This window comes from Clytia hemisphaerica, unplaced genomic scaffold (assembly GCF_902728285.1).
Source record: "Clytia hemisphaerica strain Z4C2 unplaced genomic scaffold, Clytia hemisphaerica genome assembly, whole genome shotgun sequence".
NCBI lineage: Eukaryota > Metazoa > Cnidaria > Hydrozoa > Leptothecata > Clytiidae > Clytia > Clytia hemisphaerica.
Window position 1 is genome coordinate 252,203 of NW_027104140.1, and position 27,888 is coordinate 280,090.

At 34.6% G+C, this 27,888-nt stretch overlaps 3 protein-coding genes across 3 annotated transcripts in view; 2 read left to right on the forward strand and 1 right to left on the reverse strand.

Moving 5' to 3' along the window:
- Positions 1-9: 9 nt before the first annotated feature.
- Positions 10-24,176, reverse strand: LOC136813753 (E3 ubiquitin-protein ligase HACE1-like). Its single transcript, XM_067070247.1, has 24 exons — positions 24,088-24,176; positions 21,600-21,654; positions 19,849-19,941; positions 19,546-19,650; positions 19,356-19,431; positions 19,082-19,159; positions 18,586-18,639; positions 18,202-18,284; positions 17,903-17,999; positions 17,412-17,513; positions 16,382-17,214; positions 16,036-16,107; positions 15,812-15,899; positions 14,467-14,569; positions 9,258-9,355; positions 8,838-8,925; positions 8,252-8,401; positions 6,823-6,884; positions 6,435-6,569; positions 5,969-6,100; positions 5,667-5,765; positions 2,969-3,042; positions 2,735-2,848; positions 10-770 (listed from the first exon to the last, which is right to left on the reverse strand). Exons 1-24 carry the CDS (start codon positions 24,149-24,151, stop codon positions 668-670), a joined length of 2,958 nt encoding a protein of 985 aa, XP_066926348.1. The 5' UTR covers positions 24,152-24,176; the 3' UTR covers positions 10-667.
- On the forward strand, positions 3,488-5,499 carry LOC136813755 (uncharacterized). The gene is made up of 4 exons (XM_067070249.1): positions 3,488-3,556; positions 3,752-3,816; positions 4,083-4,229; positions 5,258-5,499. Exons 1-4 carry the CDS (start codon positions 3,547-3,549, stop codon positions 5,420-5,422), a joined length of 387 nt encoding a protein of 128 aa, XP_066926350.1. The 5' UTR covers positions 3,488-3,546; the 3' UTR covers positions 5,423-5,499.
- Positions 24,177-25,562: 1,386 nt separating the features above from the next.
- LOC136813756 (atrial natriuretic peptide receptor 1-like) overlaps positions 25,563-27,888 on the forward strand; it is a 33,204-nt gene continuing 30,878 nt past the window's right edge. The window contains exon 1 of the mRNA XM_067070251.1: positions 25,563-26,493. Within this exon, the coding sequence (XP_066926352.1) occupies positions 25,867-26,493 (627 nt within the window). The 5' untranslated portion in view covers positions 25,563-25,866. The remainder of the gene's footprint in view (positions 26,494-27,888) is intronic.

A 27,888-nucleotide genomic window follows, 5' to 3' on the forward strand; every position in this document is an offset into this window, starting at 1 on the left:
TAAAGTTTTAAGGAAATGCAGGACAATGCAATGTAATCATGTATAAAAATTGATAAAAAATGAAATAAATTACACATATATTAAAATTTACAAACATGCCATTAAACTCGTAAATTTTACGTGTTCTGCTTAGTGTAGAGGTTGAACAAGTTTTAGTAATGGGCTGATTAATCTGTTGTCCTAGAGGCCCAAACGATTTGAACGATATCCCGAAAGGGGAAAATGTCATAGTACTCGATTTTGTTTTGTTGAATACATCGCCTTTACCGACCCGGCCTTGATCAACTGAAAATTAATTCTTAGTTTCTAAATCGCCGAAAAAATAAATCTCTAGACGATAAATCAAATTTATTTCGCCTTACTACAAACACCAGCTAGAGAAGAACATACAAAAAACTTTCATTTTAAAAATACCAACAAAAATTGTTAAGGTAGGGTGCAAGATAAAATATTATTAGCAACATTTTTCTTTCCAATAAAACTGACAGATAAACCAAAATAGGTTGTTCGATCTAAATCAGCTTTGTAGAAGACTAGGGGGGACTTGAAAACACAAGACTGGTTGGTTAGTTGGTTCGTAAACGCCAGCTATTTTGTCTCCCTGTCATGCACGTCTTCATGTATAGCCAAATGAAATCTTCGACTGTTCAGCAGTGATCGGAATGCTTTAAGTGAATTCGAAACCCTGTCCACCACAAGTGATCGCGATTCGTATTTTCTTCTCCAAAATTTCTTTCGTTTCGTAATCAGGTAGTTTCAGCATGTTGAAACTGAAAACGAGAAAGATTTATACTGAGACAATTAATTTGTCTGAGACGAGCAATTTAGAAAACGAGCATTATGAAGGAGTGTACTTTCCAGTCATGTTTCAATAAATACGATCTCCTCCACAGATCACATTTTACAAACTACTCGTCTCAGACGATTTTTCCGTCTCAGTATAAATGGAACTAATGGATATGACAAGAATATGTAAGAGTTGGATGGGCGAAACGCTTTTCATTCAGCGTTGATCAATAGGGGTAAGGGGTGATGCCAGCACAACTTTCATTTTGTTTTGGAACAATGTTGAAAATGAGTGATCGCGGTTCTAGGGGTTCCCACGTTCACAAGTTACACTTCCACGGGCTTGAACAAAGTAAAGCCATTGTATTGGTTAAATTTGATGATAACGTCACTTCTTACCGGGTCAAAGGACAAATCTATTTCAGAGCTTGTGATTTAAAATGATGAGTATGAAAAATCAGTTTTCAATAACCTTTTCGACCGTAATCGTGCAGTCAGGGGCGTACCACTTTACTATCTAATTATCCCCAACTCGATCCAAGCCTTTTCTTTACACCTTTTTCTGTTGTCTATAGGCGTGAAAAAAAAGACTGGGACGGTTTTCAGGCTCGGATACAGAGGGAGGCTATAACCAATGGAGGAGAGTGCACTTTATTATCGTATTACCTTATATGGAAACTAATTACTCTCAATAAATAAGATAGCCTGCATCCTGTATCTGACCCTGGTTTTAGGGTGGTTAAACGGACAAAGAATGGCCGCGCGGCAGTTGGCGGCTACGGTCGAAAAGGTCTATTATAAGATGGAATATTATTTCTGAACGAAAATTAGGAGTAGCGTGTTATTTTCAGAATGACAAATGAAGTTTGAGGTTACAATCTAATAATATCGAAGGATCCGTGAGTAAAAAAGTAAAAAAGGGCAGCTGTGGTTTGACACTTTATGTTCAGATTATAAACATATGTAAAAACATTGTGTGGAAAACTTTCTTCTCTTTTGCAAACGGCCACGTCATCTCATAGTCTACATGAACCGTTTTATAGATTTTTTTAAATGGCACCATGCCACTGATATTTTACCGTGAAAAGCACAGCTCAAAATCATATATTTACGCTGTGCCGACGAATCGAGATTCTATTCATCGCGCAATCAGCGAGGACAAAAGTAACTATGACGACCATCCAAGATCTTGGATGAGCGTCATAGTCGATATTTTTATTCCCGTCGTTGAAAACACAACTTACAAAAAGTCATCAATGCTTTGTAAAAAGAGTCAGTGATAGAGAATCATAACATAAAGTCTGTCTATTATTTCGATTCAATTAAAGTGACATTTCCATAGTTAAAAGTTTAGTAATTACTGTTATACATTTGGGGATCATGTAAAAGATTTCTTTCGAAATAAACTCATTTCAACTACACTTGGAGGTTTCTGGGGAATTCGTAAATAGTAAACTGCATACTGATACAGTCTGCTAGACTTCAATATGGTAATATTTGCTCTTCATCTTTGATTTTTTCTACAGTGATTAGATTGACACATGCGCGATAAAATTTCTATTATTTGTCTTCAGAGGTTACTATTTTCTTTGAAAACTTAACCTCTGATACTCAGGGTACTGATATTTATCTACCTTAAAAGGTACCCTTTAAATGTAAATTCCCTAAAATCCAGAGTACCACTATGAAATACAAGGGAATTCCCGAACAAAGCTTTCTTAGTTTTGATTTCATAGAGACGTAAACTCCCAAAAAAACATAAAATTTTGTTTTGATTCTATAACTTAGTTTGGTGGTTAGGTACTCCGGGACTGCAGCCAATGGACTGAAACAAAGCAATCAAGACCATGAGCTATATAGCAAAATAAAAAGATTTGAAACAAAAAACTTTCCCTATGAAATTATGAAGAGATTCATTTCTGGTAGATGGCAAACAGTATGTTCTTACCACGTGCTCGCAGTAGGTAGCAAATCCTGCTTTCCTTCCGTGCGACAAATAGTAAACTGTTGACTACCAGTGGCTCCGGCTAGGTTAGCAAATCCTCCCCATGGTACTCGAGACCTGAAAAAAAAAAAAGAATCAAACAAGTCAGTATGAATTTTTGTTGATAATGATTCATTCTTCGTTACTTTAAAAAGATACTTAAAAAATATAGAAGATATATTATATGAAATGTCTTACGTTCCAGTGACAAACTGCAGTAATTCCACTTGTTCTTCTTTCGTAAACACATCTTCAACTACTTCCCAAAACCACTGAAGATGAAAAAAAATTGAAAAATTATGTCTAGTTAAGTTAGTAACTATAGAAACCATCTGTTTAAAGGAGTTAGATGACCATGCGTCATCCGTCAAAATAAAAGACCGAGGGGTTCGTCGATTTTCAAGATAAAATTTCGAAATCACAGGGGAGTGATATAAATATCGCTATCAACAATAAGGACTAAGGACGTGTCCTAATTGCTGAAGACTGCTGAAATAAAACATGTAAGCATATCTCATGATTACTGCCTGTTGAGCATTCAAAATAGGTCTGATTTTTCCTAATCTTAATTAATTATATGGTTTATAAAAGACGTAATGTAATGAAATCTAATGAAAACATATGATCGAATAGAGGAAGTGTAAGATATGGTCACTCAGGCTTTTTGACAAACTGCTATAAATCGAACACTAGCTTTAAAACGTTAGCTGCTTTAAAATCCACAAATTAAATTGGCCAGTAGGGGAAAATTATTTACTTTTTCAAGAAGTATCAGTATGGAATTAGGTAAGGCATTTTTTTCTTATTGCTTTGAGATATGGGTTCTCTTGGGAAACTTTTCATTTGGAATCCAGCGAGTGAAATATATAAATCTGTAAATTATCTGATTAAATTCTAATCAACAACTTGCATTTCGGGTGCAACAAAACTCTTAGCAGGTGAGATCATTGTGCATAAGCAATTAATTTATTGATATTTCAGAAAATCATTTCCACAACCACGAAGGAGCAGATTATACACCACTCCCTCCAGTCACACAGCAACCGGTATGAAGCACTTTCAGTTAGATTGAAAACACTATTTAGACTTTACAATTTTTTTATGGATCGAATTGATCTTAAAACATTGCTATAGACCTAGCTGTGAATCGTGTAAGCCAAGCTATTTAAATTAAGAATCAATGAAATATCGAAGATCAAAGCTAGCTTAAAACTGTAGAAATTGTATTCCACCGATCGATTAGCCTGACGTGGTAGTGGATGTAGATAATGTATGATCATGAGTACAAGTAATATTATTTTCTGTACCATAGGATACCTTGCGAATTGAAATGCAAAGAATGCAAGGAACACAAAACCCAGATCTGACTGTCCCACCAACTCATTTTGGAATGGCTTTTTTAATGTGTTACTTTTGCTGTCTCCCGCTTGGTATCTATGCATTGGCAGAATCAAACAGTGTAAGTGTAATAGTCTTGTCTTTTGAAAAAGCCGACATTCTTTTTTGAGAATAATATTACACGGGTGCACCAAGAACATGTTTGTCAAAATATTGTGAGCTTACGATTAAAGAATTTTTGTTGATTCTTTTTTTTATCCTATAGGGGAAAGTTCGAATTGAATTTTAGTTTAAAACGTTGAAATCGGTTCTATCAAACAAAAGTTATGTTTCAAAATGACAAATTCATTAAAAACAGTTGAACAAAATTTAAATATTTAAATCAATAATATATTATCAAAGGTAATTTAATCAAAATGAGATTACATTACACAAATATATTATTTAGGAGGAAATATTGTTTTTTGTGTTTTTTCACCATCCTAAACATGTCAAAGCAAAGCTACAACTTTGGCAAGAATCTTTTAATCCTTATCAGTACAGAAACTTGTACGTAATAATGCAGGGGGAGTTGGTACTAAATCTTAGAATAAATAAATGATCACTATAAGACTTATGACGAAAAATTTTGGCGACATTTTGATACAGAGACCACCCTTTTTTGGGTTTCTCAGGAGGAACAAGCTTACTTATTTAGTTTTATGCAAAGTCATTTTGAACATTTGAAATTTCTTTCAAATGAGAAAATTTTAAACTTCTTTTGGAAAAATTGCATTTTTTTTTTGAAAAAAAGAAATTCTGAAAAAAGATTTAAAAAATGATGAAATTTACAAATCTTAGTACCAACGTAATAAAAGATTTCTCACATTACTTTTGTCTAGATGCTACCTTTTTTAAGTACCCCATGGTGCTAAAAGGATTTACTTTTTGTATAACCACCATGTCACTAAACAACACGATGTCTGAGTTTTTTAGTACCGAACCCCCACCCAATTATAAACGTATTAATTTAGAACACACGGCCATCTTCAGCCGAGAGGCCTCTAAGCCTTGAGCCAAAACTTTCAATTTCAGTTTCAAGAAAAAAGGGGATATTTTAAACAAAAACTAAACGTGCTTTAAATCTTTTTCATTCAACCTCTATCATAGGTCTACATAGCAATCCAAAACGGTGATTTCGAGGAAGCACATCGCCGTTCCAAGCATGTAAAAAAAGTCATCTGGGTTGGATGTCTTCTTGGTCCAGTTGGCATGATTGTCAGCGGCTTTTTGTATTATTTTATTATCATGCAGAGGTTGCAAAATCAAGTATAAAGATTCACCCACCTCAAAATCAAATTTTTACTAAACTTTGGATATGAGCACATATGAGCACCACCAAACTTACAATGTAAAGAACAAAAACACTATATCTAACTATTTCTAAAGTTTTTTCAAGATGGCTGCATCCTGGATATCAAGTTTGTTAAAGTTTTCGTTAAATTTGCTTACTTGGAAAGAAAAATATATTTGGCAACCTGTTTTAGTGTTATCTTATTTTCTCATTCAGTGAACCTACCTTAATGGTTTGGTCATCATGGTCGAAGCCAGCTTGGTAGGTGGTGTGTTTTTTCCAATCCTCCACGTCGACATCTGGTATGCCTGACAAAAGTAACTCCTTAAAACAAAAGTAGAAGAGACCTTTCGTGAGCTTAAAATACTCAATTGATATTTTGTAAATCACCCAAGCTCTAAATGCCATCCTCTAGTAAACCGTGTTAGTACCCATAGTACCTTTGGTTCGTGAAGGCCTTTCAAACAATGGATTCACCAAGTTGGGGGATTCAAACTGACTTAGAAGAAAAACGGAAAACTCCATACCAGTTCATATTCGTTGAATAAAGAGACCAAGGAGTGAGGAATGTAGGTGTAGAAACCTTCTAAGAAAGCTAATATTTGTGGTTTGATTGCTCGAGTCATCTTTAGGTCGGCTACCAAGTTTACATACTCGTGCTGAAAAGGACAGAAAAGGGAATGATGATAAGAAGTCAAAATCCATTATGAAACATAACAACAATTTAAAGTCTATTTAAAATACTTTAAATACATGTTTTTAAAAGGCTGTAGAAATTACCTCAAGGTTTCAAGCCTTTAATCAATAGCTGATAATATTTCCGAATGCCAGCTCTTACTAATCATAATTAGATAAATTCTGGCTATTAAATGCTATTATATTGTAGAGAAACAATCCAGTAATATCAGGCTAACAGTAGATTTGATCATGACACTATAGGTGAAAGTCCACAGGATCGATGAAGGCTGTAGCTGGTTAGATAAAAATCATTACCTTATTATTATCGTTCACAAGGAGAGATTTTCCATCAGGGATGAGCTCAACTTCTTGTATTTCCCCAAAGACGCTTGATTCCATAGAAAATGGAATCTCCATGCCAAGGTCATCGATATCATTGTCAAGAATGGTCTGCGAATAAAATAAAGACATGACTCTCAATAATAACAACAATTAGTTAATAGGAGCCGAGTCCTGCTATTGGACGATTAGGAAGACTTTTTCTTTAGTAGGAATGATACCAATTCATGATCAATAGAGTAATTTTACCAATTTTATGATTAGGCTTTTTAATAGGGACTTTTGAACAATCAGTGTGGTCATCTGCAGAATAAGAAAGAAGCGTAAGAGACTAAATGAATCCTAGAAGTGCAAGACTACCAACCTGCAAACTTTGAGAAAATACTGGATCGATGGATTCGACATCTTTGTAGTTGACTGGAATACCTTTGAAAGTAACAGCAATACTGTAATTGAATCTTTTGTTATTTTCAAGTTTCAAAACCATGATCCACTCAACCCATTAAATGAATAAATTCTATCTGGAATTTGCAAATGATATAATCCTCGTTCTGCAAGAGCCCGTCATCCCTCTATAACGAGGCCGATCAAAAAACTATTTTCTAGAGGTGCCACAATAATGAGGGCAAAAAAGATATTTATCTGAAGCGTTGTTTTTCTTCCGCGCAGAGTTTGGCAGACGGCATTGCGGGATTATGTATCTGGAATTCTGTACGGCTACGGTTAAAGTGGTGAGGGGAATGGCGAGTAAGGCAAGTAATGGCGGGTGAAAGCAAGTTAGATATTTGACGTACGGCATTATGTCGACTTTGCTTATACGGTGTTTTGGTGTTTTTCCCGTACAGAGCAAAGTAGACAACGACATGTCGCCTTTGATGACGACCCGTATGGGCAGCCCCGCAACCGTAGCCGTAGAGAATTCCAGATAAATAATCTCGTTAGTAACCCGATATTTCCAGGGGGGGTCAGTGTACCAGAAGGCGGCATGTATCCTGGGGTGGGTGGGTGTTTGAGAAAAAAAATTGTCATGTACTACCTGTGTACTATAATTGGGGTGTTGGGTCCAAAATCGATTTTGAATTTTACTACCTGTGTACCAAAATAGGGATGTTGGGTCCAAAATCGATGTTAATAGTATGGAAACAAAAAGGTTCAGAAATTATCTGCTAAAATAGAAATGTAAAGTTGTTCTATTATAAATTGATCAAGCCAAGTTTGTCCAAGATCATTCTTCCAAACTTCTTGGAATGAATCGAAATTCTACCAGATCCCACTGAAATGAAGGTTTATCGAGTCAATCGAGTAAACATCAGAGGTGCCAACTCTCACGCATTGGGAGTGAGACTCACGCATTTCCACATGGTCTCACGCAATTTTTGAAAAGTTTGATTCCTCACGCATTTAGGATTTTTGAGAAAATTTTTCCTGTTTTTCCGACTTTTGGAAAAAAGTTTTCCTAATTTCCCGATTTTCCGAAAAAAAATTCCCCGATTTTCAGATTTTTGGAAAATTATTTACCTGATTTTCCGATTTTCGGAAAAAAGTTTTTCTAATTTCCGGATTTTTGGAAAGATTTCCCATTTTTTTCCAGGTAGTACCGGGTAGTAAATGGGGGTATGGGGTGGTTTTGGGATTTTTCCATGTAGTATGGTGTACTTCAGGGGTGGGTGGGTGTCAAGTTTTGAAAAATACCTTGTAGTACACATACATGCCACCTTCTAGTACACTGACCCCCCCCCTGATATTTCCGGGCTGCTTGTATGAATATCAAAAAATCGAGAAAAAATACTTACCAAGTATGTGTTTGTAGAAAGATCGAGTGAAATAAGCAGTGATGAGTTGTTTGTGATATAAAGCCAATCCCATGATTTTGCCAGCGAACAAGAAATAATTCAAGTGGTCTGGATTGACGGATGAACTACTGTTGGGTTGAAACGTAGAGCCTGAGAGAAAAAAATCATGATACCTTATTAACACTGCTTTTATGGGAAGGGGGTTTCAAGGGGTACCCGATTTTGCCTTTTTCCGTTACGCTGTTTAATGAGAACTAAAATTCCACAGCCGAAATTACTTTAAAATTTAAGATTTTCGTCGAAAAGATCCCGAAAGCTTTGACCGTTCCTTACTTTGATATTCCTACCGATTCAATGCTAAATTTCGTTTTCCGGATTTGAAACGGCTTAATTTTCCGTCTCCGTCAAGACTTCCCCAAATCCATTCAAAAAAGGCTCTTTCGCAAACCGTGAATACTCACTGAGAACCCATACATGTTATTCAAACCTATCTACTATGCCATTTGAAATAAGTGATAAGTGAAAAGCCGATTTCTCATCGTAAGAAAAAAACGTATTCTGATATAAGAGATATTCAATTACTAACCGTCAGCAGATAAGGTGAATAATGCGAAATCAGGATTCAACAGTTCTTTAACAAGTAAATCCAACCATTCCCTTGTAACACCAGCACCCTAAATATCATAATCATAGCCTTTTGTCAAAACGTGTACTTGCCTTCTCTAGAGAAAACGCACGTCGCCCTCTAGAAGTAAACGAACAATTGTGACCTACCCCTTTAAATTCTAACTGGAGATACTGTAATCCTTCTATAACAAACCTTACAAGTTTTCAAAATTAATAGAATTCCACTACTTTGTATACCTGTAAAAAATTCATTCCAAAGGGACCCCTTTCACAAAAGGGTTACTTGCTGGAATGACTGCTCTTTTTTTAAATCATACCCTTGTCTCAAGTGATGTTTTATTTCTAGATTTATAAATGAAACAAACCAGCTACTGCATACCATGCCTTGTTCGCCTGCGAATCTAATGGACACGTTTTTCTTCAAGACATCGTCGTTCTTACCACTCAACTCTTTACAACTCGTTTGCAACAGCGAATCTGAAACATATAAAAGCGAATAATGCAAGAATTTGAGATTGTCATCGGAAAAATGCATGGAAGCAAGTTAACACCGCTGTATTCCAAATCTGAAGTGGGTTACCAACTCTGTTTGGGCGATGGAACAAATTTCGAAAGCCTTTTTAGGGCAGATTTCATAAAGATGCTAGGGGTTCGTGGGAAAATATAAGGGAATTCGGTTGACGTCTTTACTGCAATAAAATGTCTAAGATTATGAAATGCTATGCAATGCAACTTTTTACACAGACTTTAATTCAAAAATTTATGAAGACAATAATATTCAACATGAAGTTAAAACGTTCTATAAGTGAGAATTGACTTGCAGAGCTTCCTTTGCCCTTACTTGAAACTCCGTCATTCTCTGCTGCTGAAAATAAGCCGGAGTGTTGCGCCCCGGATGACTCAACATACGGAGAGCCTTTTGTCCGTACATCAAAAAACTAATAAGTTATTCAATGATAAAGCTCCAAATTGGAAAAGTTCCTTATCGACAGTGCATTGGAAATAGACTATAGCGAAGCTAACACCAAACACCAGGCTAAGTGTGAAAGTCGCATACATGAGAACTATACCACCATTCATGATACTGGGCAAATGTCTTCCACGGAAAGCCTGTATTGAACAAAGTACTTGAATCGCCATTGTACACCCGACAACGAAATCAACGTGTGTATGAATATTACAGATGTTTTGGTCTGGTCATTAAGACCGCATCTCGAATCACCACGATTCGAACTGGTTCCTTTAAAAGCACAATACCGAGAACTCCGTTCACGAAAAGAAGAAATACGAAAACAATGAAGAGTTGGATACCAGTCGTTCTCTTCACTTGTTCAGCAGCCAAGCGTATTTTGCTGAGATACGCCAACAACAACTTTTGTGATTTCATAAACACAATGGAAATACTTATGACGTAAAGTAGGCTGAATATGAACAACTTAGCAACACAGTATCCATGATGCAATGTTTTTGTTACTAAGGATAATACGACGGTAACGAAAATGAAGCAAATGAGAACCATGTGTGCTGAAGAGAGTATGAAGTCTGAAACTTTGACTATAGGAGAGTTTCTCTTCATTAAGAAGACGATCAATGTCAAAATTGTCATGAATATCCCATCCAGAGAAATGCTAACGATGAAAATCTCTGCAGCTTCTGACACACTGAAAACTTGTTCATAAGGGTTTAAGCAGGCCGTTCTCAAACCGTTATCGATTGTTTGTAAACCAGTACACTGTTAACACTTTGCGTCACCGAAGTCAGCTTTGTAATGATTCTCAGGACATTGGGTGCACCTCCACGAAAACCCAGAGCTGACATTACCATAAGTCCGTTCAGAACCAGGTGGACACATCAATCTTGGACACGGGTGTGGCTGATTCTGAATATAGTTTTCAGCAATGCTCAAATTGATTGATCTCTTTTCGTTGTCTGCGTAGGTTGAAGTAATGAAATATTGTAACTTTGGAGGCCGATATTTCTGGTTCGCTATAGACATGAGAATGATTCTTGGCAAGTTCATATCGGATGATGCACTTGTCTTTCGATGATTGAGAAAAACTTGGTGCGGTGTCAGTGGATTGTCACGCATGGTTTCTCTGTTACAGCAACTGTCCAGTAATTTAGATAAATCGTATTATTATCCATATAGCGGTCATTAAGTAAGCCATTAAAGATTCGAACAGCGGACGGTATTGAAAGGTTCTATGACTCAAATAGTCATACCCGCGCTGAGAAAACTAAGGCGTCGTGCTTCAGAGGGCTGAAATATCATTAACCGCCCTGGTTATAGGGCGATAACGTCATTTGCGGCCCGCTCGGAACTTTATTGAAGTCGTTGCATTGAAGCGGTGAGACTAAACCGACGTCAGAAAACTTTTTGGTCATTTGCGACCCGCTCGCAAGGGTACTCAAAACTTGTTGAACTCATTGCATTGAAGCGAAAAGACTTGGCTGACGCTAGAAAAAAATGTTGTTTGAATTTCCGATATGGATAATAATAGTAATAGCGTTAAGCTTTCGTTCGTTGTTGTCATTAATTCTACCCTTGCAGTTTGATTATTAGCCCTCTAGTGCCATTTGCGCCCTCCGCTTCGCGTCGGGCCCAAATGGCACTCTCGGGCTAATAATCAAACTGCGCGGGCAGAAAATAACAACAACGACCTCAAACTGAACGCTATTGTTATAATAAAACGCGAACGCTTTAGTTTAGAATCCGATTTTTTCATACTGAGAAATGTCATGATATTTCGCACTCCACTCAGACGTTTAACCGAATTCGTTAGTTAACATTGAGCGTGGTAGATTTTAGATGACGATCAAGTTGGGTAATCTTGCCATAATGCGTTGATCTCTGTCATTCGTCATGATCAAATCACGTGCAATCACTCGGATGTTCAACGAATTAAAAAAGCCTGTATTCCGTTGTAAAAACTGTCTTCGAAGCCATGGTTGGTTAAAACGAGAATCCCTACTCCATGAGGTGGAAATTTTATTGCCAAGCCAAAAAAATATCAGCGTTTTGATTGGTCGAGAGCATCGAGATAATTGCGATATTTCATATTTCTCTAGTATGGAAATATGACCGCGTTGACTTTTGGGGGACTGGGTAAGCGGCGGGAGAAAAATCAAAACAAACCAGCCTAAAAAAACTGACTTTCGCTTCGGAGAAACTAACTTAGTATAGGATTCAAAGGGAAAAACGCAACAAAAATATTTTCAGATTAACTTTTACTTTGGAGTTATTCCATAAAAGACACTAAAATCAAATCTGATGAACTAAGAAATTATAAAACTACTTGAGACCACCCAAATATTTTCAGCTTTTGGTATAAAATTCGTCCTGTGATAACCAAACAGTTTTTTAGCAATGACAAAAGAAGTTGATATTCTTGAATGTTTGCCAATAAGATTTCTCATAACATAGCACAAGGGAAGTGAAATGTCTTGTATTAAACCAAATGACGAGTGATTTTTATAAAAGTTCTCTCCTAATAATTCTCGTTCTCGACGAGGTACATACATCCTTGAATTTTCAACTCAACAATCATTACATCTTCCTTCTAAAATTCGAAACATTTAAAGCTTGACGATAATCAAGAAAGTTTGCAAATTGTTTTGCTCTTGAAAAAATGTTGTTCTTTAACCACTATTAAAAGCATACTGTACATTTCCATCATGGAACTCCTTTCCTCTGATATTCTTTTCCATGCATCGAAACAAAAACATAGAAAAAGACTGAATGTTATCAATCTGATTAATCCAATGATGAATTTCTTCTCTATCGAAACAATACTGTACACCATCTGCATTTTGAATTATCAATCTAGAAACTTTCAAATACATCTCTGAAAAATCTGCAACTCTTCAAAACAAAACTTCTGGATCGAAAATGATCGAAAATGCTTCTCTGTTTTGATTTTGTGTGAATATTTTCGAATGTTTTATTGTTCGAATAAAAACAGTCGAAAATACACAGATGAAAGAAGCAAGGCGGAAGTAAGTTTTAAAACAAAAACAAAAATAAATTTATATCAGGACAATTTTTTTGAGTCGACAATAAATTAGTTATCACATGACTTCTCGTGCAATACTCGATACTTTACTCGTAAAATATTTCTCGTATTGCACTCGAAGTCATGCGATAACTAGTACGTATTGACTTGGTGATAAAATAAGCATAGTTTATGATCCTAAACATATCTATGGTAAGTTCGTAATAATTCTCAAACATAAAATGATTTAGACGAAAAGGCGTCTTTAGGGACAAAAGTAAAACATTTTCCCATTGCATTTTTCTCACTAGTCTCAACAAGAAACTTTTATAAAGCACAAATTCATTGTCCAAAGAATCCTTAATGTTTGTGTCATAGATGGGTAACCCGTGAATCAAAGACTGTAGACGCTTTGTCATTGATTTCGGCATGTAGCTTATGATAGCTCCGATACACGAATCAGAATGCGTCTTATTTGGTTGATGCGAGAAAAATTGCTGATCTAACAGCAGAATTTCTACTACTCCAGCAAGTTTGCTTTCGTTGACAAAAAACTTGATAGTTCGTCGTCCGCACATCGACCTCGTATCCTCCATACTTGTAACGCAGATAAGACAAAATTTCTGTGTTTAGAATGTCAAAGTTAGCTTTCAAGAAGTTTGATATTTTGTTCAGTTCAGTTTCACTGTTTGCTTGTTATTCCACTTTCGTTTTGTTCACACTCAGAATAGATACCGATAATTTGAAAAACGAAACCATTTTGGTGACCACAACCACACTGGATGATCAAAGAAATCAGACATACCATAACGAGAAGTAGAGAAACCATTTTTCGAGGTAGTAGTGCTTCAAGGTTTACTTCTTGAAGATCAACATTTTTTACTGTTGATGAGATAAGAGTAGACGGCATAAAAGATGGCTATTTATACACAAGACAAAATACAAGAAGCCTGATTCTTGAATGAGGCAAGGGGAAACACGATAAGTCTCTAATAAACTAGCTTTGGCGAGAAACCATATGAACTTTTGTTCCAGTTTATTTCTTAATAGCAATAGTTGAAATCAATCAAAAAGTCACGAGACTACGCCCAGAATGTCTGTTAAAAGACAATCAAGTTTTCCAGGTACGGAAAAGATAACTTTTCCATTCAAATTTCTTGAAACATGTATAAAACACACTGAGATGTGTGGGCGAGTGATAAAGTTTGTGGAAAATCCTCTTTTTAACAAATAAAGCATGAAAATTGATAGGGAAACTGAAGATTACTGTATGATGAGGCCTTATCTTTTTGAATGGTGGCAAGAAATAATGTTTTACAAGAAGATTAGCCTCTATATGAAGATCACAGTCAAGAATTAACTTCAATGACGATACAAAAATTTTAAAAGCAAGTCCATATGCAAGATTTCATACAATGATAAGGCCCATCTTATATTTCTGCTCTTCATAAGGGTGGTTTTCGATTAAGACGTATTTGCGTGTTGACGGAGGGCTATCACTTTAAACCATACTGTGGAAATAAAAAAGACAATTCAATTTAATTGAACTTTTACCTTCTGCACTTATAACTAAAAAAATATAATCAATCAACATACCTCGCGTCACATGAATAACAGATTCTTCATCAAAGATTGCACTGTTTCTTTCTTTGTCTGCATACACGCGTTCGTAAAACCATTTCTGACGGTCTGCAAGCGGCTGAAATGGAAACAAAACATTATAAAGAAAAAATGCCAGTACAATCGAGGTCAAAGTCGTACGTAGATCGTTAAACTGTGAAAGAATATGTAAAAAAAATCCTTGAAAATGTCCACTGAATACTCATTTTTAAATATTCTGGACGACAAGTTGATCCAACAAGAAAATAATAAAAAACGACCTAGACAAAATATGACCTTAGAAGTTTGCTCATTATCTTCTAATATTCTTATATTTTAAGAAGCCTGAAAAAGTCAGTAAAATCGTTTCAAAATATTTTCGTTCACATGATACACGAAGAACAGCAGTGTCGTGGTACCGGGTGCGCCACAAAAAAGTTTCTCTCTTTGAGACTAATTTTCTCAAAATCTAAAAATTTTAGAAGAACCACTCCTATATCATTGGAAAGAAGAAAGATAGACTTGAATTTTGATGGGTCATTTATTAAATTCGATTCATCAGATCAAAAGTTATGCTCAATTGAATAAAAAAGTTACTTTCAGAAAGTGCTCAAAAACGGTAAAAATCGACCTATCAAATTTTAACTTTAAATTTGGCAATTGCATTAGCCTTTACATGATTAAGAGCATTTTTCAGTAACAAAACACATAAATTTTGAAACTGAAGGGTCGAAAGGGTTTAAAATCTTCATCAAAATCAATTTAATTTAGTTTTACCGAAATTCTCCTCAGAATTTTGGTTCTAGACTGGATAAAGTCTATGTAAGGCTGGATCTACCTCGAAACCAATATTTGATGTATTTTTATGAATTTTACCAGATTGTTTGGCCTTTTTCGACGGATTTTCTTCCTTTCATTGAAATTCAACCTTCCTTTAAATAAGAAAAGGTCATTTAGACAGCTAATTATCATTATTAATGACTGTAACGAAAATACTGATATATCATGAAATCATGCTTATGTTTAATTTGATAGGTCGATATTTAACGTTTTTGAGCACTTTCCGAAAGTAACTTTTTTATTCAATTGAGCATAACTTTTGATCTAATGAATCAAGTTCAATAAATGACCCATCAAAATTTAAGTTTATCTTTCTTCTTTTCAATGAAATAGGAATGGTTCTTTTAAAACTTTTAGATTTCGAGAAAATTAGTTGTAAAGAGAGAAACTTTTTTGTGGCGCACCCGGTAGATTCTACCCCCCGGCAAATAGGGTTAATAAAAAAAGAGAAAGCTAGAAGATTGTTTCCGAGGTTTAAATTGTATGTGAAATGGATAATTACCTGACAGTGGATCGCCGGCAGGAAGCGTTGTAAGAGGACAGGATTTTCCAAAAGAAAGCTGAAGTGCTCGAAAATCAACTGTGATTTCCTGAAACAACAAAGCGCATAAAATTTTAAAATCTTGAAATTTTGCTCGATTATTGGAGGGCAATGGTTTGTTTGTTGTTATTAGGTTTTAAGAATTTGTTTTCGAAAAGGCTAAAAGAAAGAACCTCATTGGTTACCTTGAAACCATCAATAACAATACTTCTTCGTATCTGTGTAAAAATTTCGCGAATTGAATCTTCCTCTCAGAACTGAAATAGAGGGAAACAAGCGAAAAGTATAAGTTACGTATTAAAAGAAAGCAAGTGCTTCAAGCAAGTTAAAAAAAAAGTTGAAATGAAAAGTACGTCGACCGAAAAAGACACACAGCTAGGTAATTGAAGAAATCGATCTCGTTATGAAATACAGCTCCGATCACAACTTTTCCTGACACCGGAGTCATATTTTCAAAAACTTAAAATTCATTTGAAAGGAGTACGGACGCCTGGTTCATTCACGTTATTTCGCTTGATAAATACAACCTACTTTTGTTGGTCCCATGCAAAAACAACAGAACAATAAAGATGGTAGCCGTTTATAGTGGCACACAACCGATCAGCTGTCATGTTCAGGATATTTTGATCTGATGTAGAGTCTTGGTCTAAAGAGGTATCACTAGGGGTGGTTGCCAAACGTTTCTCGAAATCATCATCAATATCAGACAAGGCGCTACTATAGCTTGGCGATCGATTCAAATAAACTGTTGAATCTTCATCATAACTGTTCAAAGTGTATGCAGGTTGACTGAGACGTAACCGTTGCTCGATGTTGGTGGATGTTCGAGATACGGAACGGTAAAGTTTAGGATTTGACGTTCTGAGACGTGTTGCGAATGAACGAAGACTACTGGTTTCAGTTATGGAATCTTGAGAACGTGGCGACGTCTCGTCGGAGCTTGACGGTTCAGGCGAGTCTGACCGACCCCTCATTTCACCGTATAAAATAGACATCCAAGATTCCATAGTAGCCCAAAGTGTGTTAAACTCCATTTCTATATCATCGAGATTTTCCGGACGTGTTTCATTCACATTAGCTAACTGTACTGGATTATTTGTACCTGGGGTGAAAGTCCGAAAAACCGAAACGGAATTCATACGCTGACGTGTTTCCGATCGGGATCGTTCAACAGGTTCATTAAAAGTCACGAGTTTGATAAAAATCTTAATGTATTTGATGAAATTGGATGTTACTTTATCAACTTCAGGGATTTGGCTGAGTAATTTCATTCCTTCAGCGTGAACATATTTTGAGATTTGTAGCAAAACTAAGCTTCTGTATTCTTTGTCTTGAGACACGAGGCATGTTAAGACATCCTCGATCTAAACAACAAAACGAGAAGAAAATGTTTGACCAAAAATTAAAGGATATCACAGGTCATTTAGACTTTTTGACTTTGAAGGCAAAGAAGCTGAATGTTTTGAAAGTTTAATATAAGAAAAAGGGCTGAAAAGTAACTTAAATTAATAGGGATCTATAAATTGAATTAATAAAAGAGGAGTTTGATTTGGTTAGGTACCTTTTCTATATCGACTTTATCATCTAAACAATATTGTAACAAATTAGAAAGCAGCTCCGGACACCATGATATCAATTCCCAACACACCTTGCCATAGCCACTCTGAAAGAAATAAAATCATATAATCTTGACCAACAATTATTTCAAAAACAGACTAGAAATAGTATTTCAGTTGTGAAACATATCTTTTGCAAGATTGCAATGTTTTCTAACGTTGTATCAAAACCATAAATGTTATCTCTCATAAAAACTGGGACCTACTTTTAACTAAAACCAGAGTGTAGTAATGTACTCTTGAACTTTCAAAGAGCAAGTTTCAATGAACTTTCAAAGAGCAAGTTTCAATGTCGTGAATCGATTTCACACGTAAATCAAAACCAATTTTTAAATGGTAGAGACCATCAACAAGATGAGAGCTCTTTTTCTAAGACATGAATAACACTACAAATAGAGACAGAAATTCCGAACCAAATAATTACAATAAAGCGAACCTCAAAAGCAGCAAAGAGAGGTGTTACATTATCGTGACTATTTTGTAGCGTAGCACCATGTTGTAACAACTCTTTCACAACATTTGATTGGCCATGGCTGAAAAAGAAATTATTGTAAAAGAATGAAAAGAATAACAAAAAGTAATGTTACTACTGCACTAGGATAAATAAAAGCCACCTTCTGATGGAGCAATTGAACAAAAGTAAAAAATCCCAAAAGCTCATGTGGTAAACTGTACAAGATATATATGACAAAGCGGTCCTATTTGCAAGTAAACAGTTAAAAAGGACAACTTTACCGGCAAGCAAAGAATAATGGTGTACATCCATTGACATCTCTTTTCTCAATATCAGCTTTCATTTCGATCAGTTTCAACACTGTCTAAAAATGAAGAATGAGTGTTTATGCCAAAATGATTTTATTAACAGTTGCATTGCCATGTGAAAATCAAGACTGTATATGTATGATTTTAGCTGGAATTATAAACTGTTTTAAAACTCAAACTATTTATCTGATTAAAGCCATCAAGGACTATGAGAGAGAGAGAGAGAGAATAGGCCTTCCCCTAAGGGGAATAGGCCTCACACCTAAAGTGTGAGGATCACAGCGCAAGGACTATATGTTTTTGTAATAATATGAATATATTTACTAAACATTTCTTTTCGATTGGTTATTAACTTACGGCTTGATGGCCATTCAAACTTGCAACATGAAGAGGTGATTGCTTATTTTCGTCCTATAACAATCAATAAAATTTTATTTAAAAATATGGTAATTTTTTTTTTGAAAAAATATTAGGATGTTGCATTTTACATCCATGTATGGTGGTTTGAGGAACATTTCCAGGGGTCCCCAATAAAGAAATTCCCTGGTGACTTAGAAAACTTTTCGCATTTTTTCAGGGGGCATCCGCACACTTTTGGTTTGAGAAGATTCGTCCACTCCATTTTTATGAATATTAAATAGAACAGCCCATTGCCAAATATCAAAAATAAGATATTCATTTTAAAATCACTTGTATTTTTATAAGCTTGAGAATGGTGATACCACCGAAATATATTGCTTGACTGTTTTAAATTTCAAACTTTGAAAAATGGCTTCAAATTATAACATTTTAAAATCATAACCAATATTTTCAAGTTTCAAATATAATTCCAAATAATTATTTGGGAGCTTACCTCTATATCAATGTTGTCTAAATATTTTTTGATTTCAGGGAAAACATCTGTTCTTCCATTTGAAGCAAGCCAGTGAATCTTAAGAAAATGAGAAAGATTGCAAAGGGATGTGCTTAGTTACTTTCTTAAATAAAAGCAATTAGTAGATAATTATCACTGTTAACAATTGGCAAAAAAATATGTCTGGTAATGTCAAAAGCAAAAAGAGTATTGAAAGAAAGTTTGAGCAACAGATCTTTGACCTTAGAGTGAGATAGAAACAACGAATTCTTACAGCAGTCATGCCCTCATTGTTTTTCATTTGGATGTTGGCACCATATTCTAGCAATTTGCAAATACACCTGATGTACCTTTAGTGAAAAGAATGAAGGCAACTAAAAAAGAACGTCTTTGACACTGTAAGTACTGTGTAGAAGTTGTGTTTTTTGTGGTTATTGAATGTTTTCCTTTGAAAGATCACTCACCCATTTCTAGCTGCAACTTGAAGAGGAGTAATCCCCTGCCTATCAAAGACATCTGGTGCCGCACCTTTTTTGAGCAAGTGACACAAACATTCAAAAGCTCCAACACTGAAAAAAAAATTAAAGATATACTGTAACTAGTTCCGGAAGGGATAATTTTCATAGCTGGAAACAGATGTAAAATAAAGTCACAGGTTGATCTTACGTTTCAATGATAAGAATTATCCCCTAATATTTAAATTGTGTGTTTGGCACTGGTTATCACTGTCAACAATTTAAAAAAATGACATAATCAATTTTAATTACTTTGCTGCCATATGTAACAGTGTCCTTCCATATTTCCCTGCGGAAAAATTCACATCAAAAGTTGTACTTGTTGCCAATAGTTCAATAAATGTTCTGAAAAAGTAGATTTCAAACAATTGTGAGCCATTTTTTCTATAGTCCTCAGGCTGTGATACCTCACCCCTTGGATTTTGCTGAAATATAGACTAAAATGATCTACCATAATATAAGAAAGTGATTCTGAAAATTTCATCTTTGATATCTTAAGTAGTTTTTAAAAGATACAGCGTCTCAAAGATGAGCTTCTATAGCGAAAATTGACCCCCGAAAATCGTAAAGTCTGTGGGGAGTGGTTTTCGAAAGCTGATAATTAATCTTTATTCAAGTTCGTTAGAAAATTAAGTTACAGTTGGTTTGAAGAACCTTTTGTAGGGAATCAGAAAATATCAAATTGAGTTTCCAGAATGTCCACCAATAATCTCTAACACCTCCTTTAGAGGGCTTCAAACTTTGTTTAATCTGAGTTTGGAAACACTTTTAGCTGCCTGCTGATGGTCATTGTGACTTTTTTGAAGCAAACCTTTCACAGACAGTGGGTTTTGGTAAATAAACCTGATAACAGCTGTTCATAATTTTCTTACGTGCACGGTAAACCTCTGAAGGCACTTGAAAATTATACATCTGAGAAAAATAGTCCTCCCGCAGAAAAGTCAGAAACTGATACGGCGCCCTATTCATAAACACAATCACGCAACTTTGTTGTCATCCCCAGTCCTTTTAGACGAACGCGGTACTTACGATTTCGAAATTGCATATTCGTCAGATTGTATGTTTTCACCAATCCCTTTAGAGCTTCAGCGTGATGGGCAGAAAACAACCACAATCTGATCTCAGGTTACTGTAAATCAGCTTTCTAACAGTCTGTGCCACTAACTCGATCGGGAAGATTCTTCCGAAATGGGAAGAACCTTCCCGAACGGGAAGAACTTACTCTATTTTTTTCTGCCCGTTTTGGAAGATTCTTCCTCTTTGGGAAGTTGAAAATTGACTGAATCTCGGCGAAGCTGTACGATGACCGGCGAAAGTTGAAACTTTTTGGAGGTGAAGAAGCATCAAATTTTCAGGTTTTTCACCGAAAGAAAAGTAGACTTTACCGTAGAAATCTTGTTAAATTGTGAAAAACTGCGTAAACTTCCCAAACGGGAAGTTCCAACCCGATCGAGTTTTCCTTAGTTTCTCGCTTCTTCCCGATCTGGAAGTCTGTTAACCCGTTTGGGTGTTAAGTTAATTTCCCGTTCGGGAGGATTCTTCCCATTTCGGAAGAATCTTCCAATTTTGGAAGAATCTTCCCGATCGAGTTAGTGGCACAGACTGTCTAATGTAATTGAAAAAATATTTATCAGCTTTCAAAATTTGCTTCCTAGAATTTACGATTTTTAGGGGGTAAATTTTCGTTTAGTAGTCTATTTTTAAGATCAGGATCTTCAGGATCTTATTTCCTTGTTTGATAGATCATTTGGTACATATTTCAGCAAAATCTAAGAGCGTGAGGTATCACACTTTCTTTAATCTGAAGATTGGCTCTGAAGTTGCTGCAACTTTGATTGTTTTAAATACTTGGTACGAAATTATTGTGTTCACAATTTGTGTGAGGCACAAAGCAATTAATAATGAACCCTTCTCACCAGATGACTCTTAAAACCACAAAAAAAACTGAATATTCTCTGCAATGAACATTACTATTAAAAAATTTCAACAAAAAAATTGCATACTTATGTTCTTTTTGCATTACATATGACAATAACATGAAGTACGCAGCTTGAGTATCTGTGGAACAAAGACAAAGTATGATTACTTGAAGGGTATTCCTTTTCAGAAATTTTAACTGATTCTTGTATATTTTAGGGTAATTCAAAACAGCTCAAAACCCTTCCATAAACCCGTTTCCTAAAACCAAACTCAAAATAGCATTTTATTGTAAAAAATATACAGTATGTCTCAATGTAATCTGCAGTGGAGACAAAAAAAGCCTCTAACTTTTGATAGAATTCGATTTAGATAGCGATTGGTTTGTGCTTGTTGAAAAGACAAGCAGGAGTGGATGATTGAAAATGAAGACCAAGAAAATCAACTTCTTCAATGATTGTGATGTGCTATCATTATCATTTTCACACAAGTGATACTTTGATCTTAGAACATCATTATTATGAACAGTTTTTTAAAAAATTTTTATTCAATCAAAAGATTAAATAGAGTCTTAAAGTTTATCACAAAGAGTCTTAAAGTTTATCCCAAAGAGTCTTAAGGTTTATCACAAAGAGTCTTAAAGTTTATCCCAAAGAGTCTTAAAGTTTATCCCAAAAAGTCTTAAGGTTTATCACAAAGAGTCTTAAAGTTTATCACAAAGAGTCTTAAAGTTTATCACAAAGAGTCTTAAAGTTTATCACAAAGAGTCTTAAGGTTTATCACAAAGAGTCTTAAAGTTTATCACAAAGAGTCTTAAAGTTTATCACAAAGAGTCTTAAGGTTTATCACAAAGAGTCTTAAGGTTTATCACAAAGAGTCTTAAGGTTTATCAGAAAGAGTCTTAAAGTTTATCCCAAAGAGTCTTAAGGTTTATCACAAAGAGTCTTAAAGTTTATCATAAAGAGTCTTAAAGTTTATCACAAAGAGTCTTAAGGTTCATCACAAAGAGTCTTAAGGTTTATCACAAAGAGTCTTAAAGTTTATCACAAAGAGTCTTAAAGTTTATCACAAAGAGTCTTCAGGTTTATCACAAAGAGTCTTAAGGTTTATCACAAAGAGTCTTAAAGTTTATCACAAAGAGTCTTAAGGTTTATCACAAAGAGTCTTAAAGTTTATCACAAAGAGTCTTAAAGTTTATCACAAAGAGTCTTAAGTTTATCACAAAGAGTCTCAAGTTTATCGACTTCAAAAACCAACAAAAAAGAGCCCTTAAAGTTTATCACAAAGAGTCTTAAAGTTTATCACAAAGAGTCTTAAGGTTTATCACAAAGAGTCTTAAGGTTTATCACAAAGAGTCTTAAAGTTTATCACAAAGAGTCTTAAGGTTTATCACAAAGAGTCTTAAAGTTTATCACAAAGAGTCTTAAAGTTTATCACAAAGAGTCTCAAGTTTATCGACTTCAAAAACCAACAAAAACAACAAAAAAGAGCCCTTAAAGTTTTAAGCAAAGTTTTAAACTGTATTTTTTTGACTGAGGCGACTAATTTTTTATTTTCTGGTTTACTGATATTTATAGTTGGTTTTATTGACCGGACAGAGGATGGAATAAAAATAAAAATAAAATTATTTTTTTCAAAATCTAATGTCAGAGAAAATAAAAGATATATGTTTTGAGGAAACCAGCATATACACCAGATATCAAAAAACGTTTTTTTATAAAAAAATGCTTGAAATGTCATTAGAAAAAGCACATTTGGAAAAGAGTGTTTGCTGTACTCTTTTCTCTTCCTTTCCTTGCCCTTATAGCCTGAAGTTTTCTAAAAAAGTCTTTTTCATGACAGATTAAAGGTTTTGAAAATCTCGATTTTGTTTTTATTTTACAAAATCCGTAAACCAGAAAAAAAAAATTATTGGAATTTGCCTGAATAAATATTTTTTAATTTTTTTTTGATTTAAGAGTTTTATATATAAAAATGAAGATCATATCAATATTCTACAAGAAGCTGATTTTCTTCTTCTTCACGAGCACGAAACCTCTATCCAATTCAAAATCTATCGAAAGTTACAGCTTTTTGTGTGATAGTGTTTGGCTTTTCATTAGATTGTCCAGTTTATAAACTGTAGGTGAATGATACCAATGGTGCAGAGCAGAGACTTTTAATATTACTCTATAAAAAGTGCTTCCCAAGCAAACTAACAAAAAACATTGTGATAAACCCATTTTTCATCCTTACGAACCCAAAGCCTCATCATCGTTAGCAACAATTTCTACTATACAGGACTCTAAAAGAATTACCTTATTGGAACTAAATATCTTCAATTTTCCTAGGGATTTTTCAAAATTTTCGATTGCAAAAAAACCGTGAAAAACGCTAAATTAATTCCCGCAAAAGTTAGTTCCCATAACTTTAAGGTAGGCTGGTCTGTAAATTAAATAATCATTTTTGTGTAAATATGTTAAATTTGTAATATTGCAATAATATCAATTACTTAAATTTGCAATTCACTAACAAAATTTATTCCTCGGTTTAGTACGGTTTTTAATTCAAGAGGTATGATGAAAAAATGATTACCTGCTGGCAATTCGACAGACCTGCCTGATTTCAAAGAGCGAACAAGTCTCTGCAAAGATTCCATAATGTGCTAATGATCTGGAAGAAAGAAATATTACAATCATTACCTATCTGATATTAAAGAAATCAACAATTACCAGGTGTCATCACTTTAAACACAAATAAAATAGAACTTTCCAGTAAAAAAAACCATACGAAACCTTCAGGGAAATTCTATTATTATACCGACGACCTATATTTTTCTGACTACCCTGTTCATAGAACTACAAAATTTATTTGTTTTGCCCATTCTTAACAATGATTAAGATTAGCAAATTTTCATACATCGCAACCACCATTCTGACCTTGTTTGAATACCGTGGAGATTGGGTAACTTGCATCAGAGGAGGCTCTAATATGCATAGTCCTCAAATGAAAGACCTGGCTGGTCATTAAAGTACAAATTTAATCATAAACAAACCTAATTTACAAAATTTGCAGGTTTTAATTTTTTGCACGTATTATCTCCCAATCATAATTAAAGTGATGTCATGGATAATTATGTTTACTGTCGTTATTAAATTTGTGGTTATATTCAAGTGTTATTACACATGCAGCAGCCACCCAGAAACAATTCATCCAGTTCAATTGAAACCAAAATTTATAGTATTGGAATGTAGATTAACATATTAGGCATATCAGATTATTGGAATTTCGGACAAGCTTGTAATTTGGGTTTGTAGATATCCTTTAATATTTCAAAATACAGACGCAACCAGACTAAACAAATCGAAACGTTTCGGAGCATGAAAACGGAGCAGTTCCGTTCCGATGAAAAAAGTGGAGCGAAATCGTTTCGATCTGTTTTGCTTTGTAATGTAATGTGTTCTTTTTCGACGTTTCGAATTTTGACGTTCACACTTTCGCAACCGTTTTGTTTCGGAACGGAACGGAACGGAACGGAACGGAACGGAACCGTAACGTCTGAACATGGTCTCAGTTGTATCGAACAACAGGCTACTTTCGAATCGCACCAAGAGTAGAAAATAGGATCGATATATTTGGAAGTCTATCGATTACAGTATTCGACCAGTTCAAGAAGACTGCATTACATAAATCATCCATCAAATATCAAATAATAAAAATATTAAATATTGATAAGATACCAAATAGAAGAAAAAGTTGCTAAAACGAGAAGGGAGCTTAATTCTCCCTTTTTGATTTTAGGACCTTCTTTTTGTGCTATTAATTATTGGTTGACGTGAGTTTTCTCATGGAATTTATTAGAAAAACATCGTTTTTTTCCCTCGATGAAAAATGAAGTTATATCTTCTAAATTCCAACTGTGAGAGCTCAAGGTTCTCATTTCAAATGTAGAGTTTGAAGCGAATTAACTATCAAGAACTTAGAAACACATTAAAAAAAAACAGTTCTAAGTTTTTCTGGAAGGGGGTTTCTTTCAAAACCCTTTTTTAAATCATTTTATTTTGTCATTCAAGGGCCAAGCAAAAAATTACAAACGAAATTGGTTACTTATCAAACCTGTGGCTGGTTTTGGAGTTGGTTTATTATAGTAGACAAACTGAAGAGAAAATTTCTTGAAAATGATGAAGTGTTTCTTTTTGATGATTGGTACTTTTTAAAAAAATAAAAAAAGTTGAAGTGAGAAGTTTTTCACTTTTGATATCTTAAAAGGGAGTGGATTATTTGCTTCATATATTATACCTAACAGACCAAATATATAACAGATCAAAAAATATCAAAACAACTATCAAAAACGTTCAAAAATAAACTTCAAAGATGAAAACACAATTCAAAATCATCCTCGTCGTATATTCAATCTTCACATTATGCAATCTCACCAACACATTACCTGGTAACCAATCGTCAAAACGAACACTCCCTACAGTCACATCAAGCGGGATAAACACTCAACAAAACCAGACGTTAAACGGTACTGCTCTTCCGCTTTTCATTAATGGTACACTAAACACAACCTTTCCTCCAGATGAAGAATTTTCACCAGGAGAACCAATGGACCAATATCTCATAGATTTATACAACACTTCAACTACACCGGATAAAGACGATATAGTAGTCGCATTAGATCTCCCCTACGACATGTTCGATTTCACATTAAAACGGCGATACCATCTTTTACCGGCGCAATTTGGAATGCATTACGCGTCCTCCGCCGTATTAGCGATAAATCATATAAATAATAGAACAGATTTACTACCAGGTAGGCGTATCCGGTATCTATGGAAACGTAAAGTAACGGACACTCGGTGTAACAAACTAGAAGCAGTGCGGATTATGGTTGAGCAGTTGGAGATGAAAAAAGTAGATGCTTTTATTGGTTTCACTTGTTCTTGTAATACCATTGCTAGTATCGCTGGCGCAATGAACCGACCTCTCTTCTCTGCAGTAAGTTTTATTGGTTTTTATTATACTTTTTTGGGATATTTTCTTTTTCTAGAATTATTGGACTTTTTCTTGTTACGATCGGTTACAGGCTAAATAGGATGATAATGAATCGGCCTCTTTTTCCTGCTGTAAGTTTTGTTGGTTTTTATTATGGTTTTTGGGGGAGTGTTTTTAAATTTCTTTTTCATTCCTTGTGGAATGGGAGAATTATTTGACTTTTCCTGGTTACGATTGGTTACAGGCTAAATAGGATAATAATGAATCGGCCTCTTTTTTCTGCTGTAAATTTTGTTGGTTTTTATTATTGTTTTTGGACATTTCTTTTCCCTGTGGAATCTAGAAGAATTATTTGAGTTTTTTTCTGGTTACAGCCTAATGTAGATTCAAAGGGAGTAAATTCAGTTTTGAAGGTCAATCTTTTTAAACCATTTAATTTTGACAGTTCAAGTTTGAGTTTTTTGTTGTATCGTCCATTTCTAAACATTCTCATTAGAAACTTTCAAGTAGCAAAATACGTGCTTCTTTCGTCGAAAAACTTATCATAAAAAAGTTAGGAGATTAGGATATTTTTTTTGCTGATTGGCTTAACTTTGCTATTTGGATTACTTATGTAACTGCGGGGTGAATTTTTTGGCAATAAGAATGTCAATAAAGTCAACGGTTTAAAGACTTTTTCGTATGGCAAATATCCTGAAAATATATTTATTCAAAATAATTATCCTGAAATATCTATAATAAGAAGATCTAAATTTTTGGGGTTAAACGATTTAAAAGTTGATCACGTTTCTTCTTCTACTAGACTCTGAATATATTCCGCTAATTTTTTTATTGGAGACGGTGGTTACATTTCTTAAAAAATGCCTTAATACAGCTCTTCCATTTATGTTCATGGTATGAAAGGGACAATATATCTGACATGGTGTAATTTATAATGAATCATAAGATTAAAGTATTAAAATCATTAAAATTGAGATAAAGTGCCGTGTTATACTATTGAAATAATGACATAATAATATACAATGTAATGAATGTATTATATTTCACATGACTTGTGTCAATTAGTCATTAAGATGAAATTTTAGATCATATGCCCATTTTTTTCAAAGTGTAATTGTAATGTATGCCGAGTTTGTTGTTCTACATCTGAAATTTGAGCTTTACTAAGCTCATTTGATGTGGATCGATTCTTTGATTTTCAGCCACATTGAGAGAGAGATGATATAGGATTGTCAGTGTAAAGGTTTCGATCACAGACTTGCACTGCAATGGACTATGTTCGAATGCCAGGCAGGACAGGGTGTTAGGGAAGCATGTTGATTGACTCTCTACTTTCTCCATATATAATTAAAGATTGACCCCTAGCGGATCTAATGAGGTTGTGTCTGGCTATTTTAA

Excerpts from the sequence above, each read along its gene's own strand:
- LOC136813755 (XM_067070249.1), top strand. Across the intron at positions 3,817-4,082 it reads CTCCAGTCACACAGCAACCG|GATACCTTGCGAATTGAAAT; the intron begins GTATGAAGCACT and ends TCTGTACCATAG. Across the intron at positions 4,230-5,257 it reads CATTGGCAGAATCAAACAGT|GTCTACATAGCAATCCAAAA; the intron begins GTAAGTGTAATA and ends CCTCTATCATAG.
- LOC136813753 (XM_067070247.1), bottom strand. The coding sequence starts at position 24,151 with ATGGAATCTTTGCAGAGACTTGTTCGCTCTTTGAAATCAGGCAGGTCT. Across the intron at positions 6,101-6,434 it reads TTGTGAACGATAATAATAAG|CACGAGTATGTAAACTTGGT; the intron begins GTAATGATTTTT and ends TGTCCTTTTCAG. Across the intron at positions 2,849-2,968 it reads CTGCAGTTTGTCACTGGAAC|GTCTCGAGTACCATGGGGAG; the intron begins GTAAGACATTTC and ends TTTTTTTTTCAG.